A 7,533-nucleotide genomic window follows, 5' to 3' on the forward strand; every position below is an offset into this window, starting at 1 on the left:
TTCTGTTTATTTCAGTAACTAAAAGTATTAATTAAAGCTACCATTCAACAGTTACAACTCATATATTCTTATTTTCCACAGGTGAATGTGTTGGTGGTCCCCAATGCAAAGCAAAAGAAGCGCTAACTTCTCAAATGGAGTTAAAGATATGTGACAAAGCGGGGGGGTATGCATTCAGTCAAAGTTTGGACTCATGGCAGCGACATGTAACCCTCCCCTGGTGAATGTTCTGCAGGTTGAGCACCATTCATACTCTGGGCTGCTCCAAGCTCTTCCTCATTGCGTAGCTGCCATGGGATGGAGTCAAGAGGGCGGTGGTCCAGGTGAAGCACTTAAATATTTTGTGTGTTTGTTATAAATGAAAATAACACAGTATGTATTTTAGAACAATGACAAATAGAAGAAAAATATAATAAGAGAATGATAATTATATAAGAAAGTTCAAACACTTATCGCACTCTCAGCTCATACCGGGTCAAATTCTGCATTAAGTGAAGTTGTAGTAGAAGTTGAGCTACTAAACTGAATTTGCTTTTTAATTTACGTTACAAAAGTGCCACACAGGGAAATTTAGGACACTATGGAAAGGTTTTTGTTGTTTGCAGGCACTTAGCAATGGGTGGAAGAGATGTTTGGACGATTTTACAGCCAGAACTGGTGGTTTGTGTGGTGTCCTTAATAACAGTTATCGGACCGAATTCTTTTACAAGTTCCCGCTGAGAGAAGCCATTCAGTGCTACTGAAACACTGGTAGTCTGGATTGACTGCTCCTTGGCGTTCTCTCTCCACTATCCACATTGTCTAAACAGACTTCCGACTCTGAGCAGGTGACTCTCCAAACACTTGGGAAACTGTTGTCAAATGCGGTCCGAAGAAATCATTGACGAGAAAGTGTTGTGTAATGTGTGTCTTATTCAGTGCTCTCATGATGTCTACAAGCAACTCAGCATGAAAATGAATCATCAGGGAGGCCAAGGTAAAACATCGTTACGACGGACTTGCATAACTTAAATATACAAAATAATTTCCACTTTCCACTGAGTTCTTCCTTTCAGCAATCTTCAAGTTCCCTACCAGTGACCTTGATGACATCATTATGACAGTCGGAGGGGGTACACTACAGCTGTGGTGTTTGGTGACATCACTAACGCGACTACATGATGCTGTGTTGATACACGACGACTCAAATTTCAGTATGGGCTTTGAGAGCTGCTGTAGCTAAGATATCCTTATGAAGAAGCAGAAAGTATATGTTAAGTCATATCGCCATGTTAGTGCTAGAGTTCCCAGGTGTTCGCCTGTTGTCAAAGTTTAACTTATCTTGCCGATGCGTGTGCAAAGACTCTTAACTGTAGCTGGACCAGTAGGGTGGAGCTGAACTCAAAGCAGGTAATAGGACATGCTTAGACATTTTCAAGCTAGCATTCTTTACTTCTTTTTACTTAACACGTCTGTTGTTGTGTAGCAAATGCTGAGCCGAGGGCAGGTTTTTCTATCCCCGCCTGGATCGTTCCCTGCAGTGCCTATTTTACATTGTGGGTGGAGCAAAGGATGCAGGTATATTGAACAACCTGGTGGTTTTAATTATTAACTTATTGCGACGCCTTGACCTTCAGTCCGTGGCCATTCCTGCATCTGTGCTGGTAAGTATTTTGTAAGACTTTCTCATAGAATTAAAACCACAAACCATTACCTAAGTAATTTTTTCTTTGAAGTTTTACTTCTTCCAGTAAAAATTTAACCCTTCTGCCGGAGAGGGTGGATTGGGACCCCGGGTTTTGTGGCAAGTTGCATTCCTCCGAGGCGCAAGTTGCCAAATCGACCACTTCACTCCAACTTTCTCACTGACATCCACCTGTCCTTTTTCCTTTTTAGATCAATTGTCTTTTTGGCATTTAACGAGAAGCACAGAAAATGTTTTCAACTGCCTGTAATCAACCGAGGTGATGCCACTTTTAACAAACATTCTCTTTCTTTGTGTTTTGCTTGAAAATCTGAATTGTTCTTATTTGGAAAGTTTCCATGATTGTATCTGTTGACTCACCTTGCAGTGTCAGTGCCTCAGTGCCCAGGTCAACAACAAATACAAAACACACCCCATTTTCTTGGAGCCAGCGCCCTCTTTACACGGCCATCACGATCAGCAGTCCGTCTTCCTTCCTGTTCCCGGGGTCTCTCCAGAAAAGAGATTGTATGATGCCATGACAAAGTGAAGAACTGTGATCAGGGCTCAGTGCTCCACTCAAACCTTTCAAAAAAGAGGAGCTGGGATCCTCACTTTCGGGACACAAGAATGATCGATAACAGCTGGTGAAGACCAAGGTTGTGTACTCAGAGGACCAGTCCTGGTGGCCAGGGCAGCTTACAGTAGTGGGTATAATTAAAAGATGGGGTCAACCAGGTGATGCTAGATGATTAATGCCTCTCTGCACGGCTCCCTCAGAAGAGAGGTAGAGTCAAGGAAGAGGAAGATTGTAACCGTCTGTGGCTGGTTGCAATCCTGGGACAAAGCAGCAACTGGGAGAGACTCCCCAAAACACAATCAAGCGGAAACAACAGGAGTGCAGAGGGATAAGCGGAGTGCACATGAGCACAAGGGCAGCGGGATCTACAGCAGACTTGGAGGCCAAAACCAATGAGATACATTGACACAAACAACTTGAAACAGCCTTGAGAATCTGCCAGTGTGAGAGAATGGCACAATTGCAATAACAAATTGTAACAGTTAGATACAATAAAAGATCATTTTTCACTATTCTCTAGGTTGAGACTTTGAGGAATGCCTTACTAAACCAAACTGTGTTCCTTTTCATTTTGTTTTCTTCCAACTTCTGTGCAGGACTTCACCTTCCCTTGTACTGGGAAACATGGGTAATGATGCCAAATCTGTTAAGCGTTGTTGTACTGCCAGCCTCTCTCCAGAGTACCGGACATGTAAGGAGGCCTTCAAGCGACTTCTCCAAGACTGTAAGAAGGAGGCAGCTCTGATTTGGAAAATACCTTGTCTCAACTACTAAACTTCCAGTTTTAGAAGTCCCGGACATACTGCGCCCCTACATAGATTACACTTTAATGTTCTATAAGTGTCCGATTTTGTGAATAACCAGTGGAATTTAAAACTTACACATACTTCATTAAATTTGGAGCTACCTCTTTTCTTGTTGTTTTTCTGTGAGGTGTTGGTTTCTGAACAGATCAGGCGCTGGCAGAATGTTCATCTGCGTCGGCTATGAAGTCGCAGAAGAAGCACTTTCTGTAAGACAAACAGGAAAGGTGGAGCATGGTGTGAAAAGCTTCTTACCAGGGACGACCAAGGACAACTGTGCTCCATATGCAAACTGGATTGCCACAGGGGTTTGCTGGGCAGAACGGTAAAGATCGTTTAGGTATTCAAAGTAATATGTGGTCATTGCTTTAATGTTGTAGGGATCGGTCTTGATGTGTTTAGATAGAAATCATTGTTAATCTCCCCTTTGTTTCTCTTCAGCCGCCACTTCTATAGGACTTGGAACCTACTTTCATTAAACGCCAGTACTCAGCCAACCCACCTCCAGCCAGCGTGTGATGGTACTCAGTCAATGTTGTGGCCGAGTCCTGATGGTCTCCGCTCAGGGACCGCAGCAGACAGAGTTCCTCCACCTCGCACTGGCCTACGAGTCCCTGATTGACCGCTAACGACTAGCGTGGTTGAAAAATGGACCAATCCCAACATGTAATGTGGTGTTTCATGAAACCAAGCAACCCAGACGTACCTCACACCTTCAAGGGAGACTGGGAGGTTGTAAGAAGAATTCGTATATGCGACCATTTTATATGTGGACCTTAGATTAAAAACAGCATTTGCTACACGTCAAATTAGACATCACACCCACAGAGCCTTACATCCAACGCACAAAGCGGCTGCAGCCACCACATACATTGTAACGCTAAAAGAGAGCTGCCACCACTTTGCCACACAAAAACAGCAGAAAAGAAGCCTCACACACCTCAACGCCTTGTTTAAATCCTCAGTTAAAGCAAATGTCCCTTTCAAGTCCCACCATGAGCATTTTATTATTCTAACATGTGATCAGGGCTCGTGTTTGATTTGGTTAGAGTTCGTAATGTTAATTTTTTATTTATCTATCGCTAAATGAATGTACCTTACGCCATAATGATCTATTCTTATATTATTGTTGTTATGCTACAAAAACGCCGCCCAGTTCACTCTCACTCCCACCCATTTGGACCAGCTGCTTTCTTCTTGCAGGTTGATTTCTTTTAAATACTTTTGTTTACTCTTCAATCGGACTTGAATGTAGTGAATTACAATACAGGACAGGTGTGTATAAAACATATGAATGTTCGTATGTTTAAGTGAAAGTGAAAGATCCTCGAATTATTCTCAGGTTCTTTACGGTTATCCAATTGTCGAACCTGCTCATCCACCAAACTGCCGAGTTTGATCTCCAGGCTTGTCCTGTTGACTGAAATGCTCCGAGGAGAAGTTTGGAGCGTTCTGGGGGCAGGTGTAGGTGTTACACTGCTGGTGATGGAGCTTTTCACAATTGGGGAGTTCACACCTTGCTGTTCCCTGATAAGGACATGACAGGAGTCCTCTACCAGCTCCTTGCTCACCTTACCCTCGGCTTGGAAGTACAGCTGTGCCCCTGGTCCATCCAGAACCAATTTATCTGATGTCAGACTGGCTAGAGTTGCATTTAAGTTTCTCTGAGTTTCCTGAACCAGACAGCGAGGGCCTGACACAAGAACGCAGGGGGATGGGAAATGGGAGGCTTTTAAGGTTACGTTGGTCTGCTTCATGCCGATCATTTTTAACACTTTATCGAAAGAGTCAACCAGTTCAGGAAGCGGTAAGTTCAACACTTCTTGTGTCTCGACTTGGTTTATCTGGTACTCATGCAGAACCTCTTTGAGCTTGTTCACATTTTCATTGTAACCCACCAGACGAACTTTGGTGGTCCCACTACGACCGGGGATGAAGCTGACGTCCACTCTCAGCTCACGACAGTTTGCTTCGTTCTTGGCTTTGATCATGATTTCTTTCACTCTGTCAAAATCTGGTCGCACAGCTGCAGCTCCCTGAAGCTCCACATTGGCCACAATCAGGTCTCTATGCAGTGCTGCCTCAGCTTCATCAAGGGCATCAGGGGACAAACTGGACAGAACCAGGTCTGACCCCACCTCCAGGGAAACCGGATTTCTGAGGTTCTGTTGGAAGCGAGCCTGGTACTTGGAGATGGCATTGCTGGATTTTATGAATGTAAGTAAAGCTGTGCTGATTTTAACTCTCTTTTCCTTTATCTTTTTGATCAGTTCATCAAGTTTTATAGCTGCTTGCTGCACATCTTTGTCAAGGCCTTCCAAGATAATTGTGGCATTACCTTTGTGGATTTTAACCTCTGGACAGTGTGCAGTCATGTGTCGATTAAATTCTTCCTCTACCAGTTTGAACTGCTTTTCCACAATTGGTAATTCTTTCCGGGTTGGCACGCTCTTTTCCAGGATTGCAATCCTCTTGTTTACAGCCTCAACCTCTCCCACTACCACAGCATAACCACCCTCTGTGTATACTTTGAGATCATCAGTCACAAACGAGAGGTCCTGCAGTAGGATTCTGGCACTTTTTGGATCAACCACATGATAGCTTTGGTACCTCTCAATTAGACCGATGAAGACACGATCCACTTGTATCTCCCAGTTCTCTGCAGCACTGCCAAAGGCATCTCCAGACCCTTTGTTAATATCCCCCCTAACCACTGCCTCCTCTTCTTCTAGATTAAAGTCCACCGTGCAGTCAATACAAGACAGTTGTTTCCTTAATATTTTATTTGCCCTCAGGTTGCCTCTCAGGTAATACAGGAGGTAAATATCTAGCTTGAAAATCTTCTTAAAGCTTTTCTTGTTTGCTTGTTTGCGTGTCTAAAGGAGAAAAGTAATATCAAAGAAATTAATGGATATGTAGTTAGTTAGTCATGGAATTTCTATTCCAGAAAAAGTTAACGCTGAATACAGTTTTACAAGACAAATGCCTGCAGCATGTTTCAAAAACATTGCAGCAAGTTAACGCAAAAGAGCGAAAGTTCAGAAACATTGAAATGATGTGAAGTTCAATACTTTAGTACTGAAAAACTGGAACGCTGTGTAAAATGCATATTAAGAATGCAATGATCATTTTCAATCCAACACTCTATTTAGGCACTGAAGACACTAACTGTTTAAGTATTTTCACATGTTTTTGTCAGTTTTGAATCTGGTCCAGCACAATTAGTGTCCTTAGTTCCTAAATCGTCACCTTCCTAAAATAATGGCCTATGTCATTTTTTGACAAAAATAATTTTTTTGCCTAAATGGAATCTGCTTTATATTGTACATCTAATATGAAACTACATTGACGCATGAAATTTATCAGTTGTCGACTCTGCTGACAGGCCAGATTGGCTGCCCAGGTTTCTATGAGGTTTTAGATTATTTTCTTACCTGAAAAGATTGACTAGTGGAGGGCTGGTCAGGGTTCTGTGGTGAGTCTGTTCGACTCACAGTCAGATGTAATTCTCCAGAAGGAAGAGAGATGGTGTGAAACTTCCTCTGCAAAACTCTTTCCTGGTCTGTCAAAAACAACAACAATGAACCAATGAACCAACAATAAACAAAGCAAAGCAAAGTATTCTACCTATAACCTAAAAATATTTTTGACACATTGGAGTTTCTTACCTTCTTTCTCCTTGAAACTGATTTTATAGATATTGCCTCCAATCTTTTCAACTGCTCCGCATTCACCTCCTCCAGAGTCTCGTTTTTTGAGGAAGTGTCTCCTGATCTTTTCCCTCTCTCTGTCTGTCACATCTCTCGCCTCAAAGAACAATGGATGTTGAAATTCATCCATTTTACGGATGCTTCTGAACTCAGAGGAAAACCTTCAGCGTTTCTTGCTTCCGTGCTTCTTCAGGGAAAGGTGTAACCTGAACTGTTTTCATTGACTTTCAGTTTCATTTCACTGTAAGCGTGCTGTCTGTTCATTATCCCATAATAACATGTTTGTAAATGGACACCCTGTTACATACAAAGGTAATTTTTAGCTTTAGGTGGGGCTTTTCCCAGGATAGTCTTATGCAGGTTCTTTAAACAAAGTTATTGCAATGAAATCATGATTATACACTATACACACACTTTTGACAACATATCACACATGGGGGTGGACTAAAGTAAAACTAAAACAAAGAGGATAAAAAGAGCTGCAGAATACCCCAGATTATTACTTTTTTTTCAATATTAAATTATTAACTTATCTTCATTAATGTAGCATATTTACAATGTTTGTGTACAAACATCAAGAGAACTTATTGCCCAATGCCCCTCGCTACTACATGAAAATGAAACACAATGATCATATTCGACCTAACACTCACTTAGAACTGAAGACACTATTGTTTAAGTATTTCACATGTTTTTTAAACTAATCTGGTCCACAATGGCAAGACTGCTTCAGCCAGAAGAGTTTCACTTTAAGCTTAAAAAAAATGGTCGCTTATT

General features: G+C 42.0%; 1 protein-coding gene across 2 annotated transcripts in view; it reads right to left on the reverse strand.

Moving 5' to 3' along the window:
• Positions 1–6,961, reverse strand: part of LOC104936959 (poly [ADP-ribose] polymerase 14) — a 43,755-nt gene extending 36,794 nt beyond the window's left edge. For both annotated transcript variants that reach the window (XM_027287907.1, XM_027287867.1), the window contains exons 1-3: positions 6,715–6,961; positions 6,481–6,608; positions 4,417–5,922 (exon numbers count right to left, since the gene is read on the reverse strand). In XM_027287907.1, the coding sequence (XP_027143708.1) occupies positions 4,417–5,922; positions 6,481–6,608; positions 6,715–6,886 (1,806 nt within the window). In that variant the 5' untranslated portion in view covers positions 6,887–6,961. The remainder of the gene's footprint in view (positions 1–4,416; positions 5,923–6,480; positions 6,609–6,714) is intronic.
• Positions 6,962–7,533: the final 572 nt, after the last annotated feature.

The sequence above is a fragment of the Larimichthys crocea genome, chromosome I, assembly GCF_000972845.2.
Source record: "Larimichthys crocea isolate SSNF chromosome I, L_crocea_2.0, whole genome shotgun sequence".
Lineage (NCBI taxonomy): Eukaryota > Metazoa > Chordata > Actinopteri > Sciaenidae > Larimichthys > Larimichthys crocea.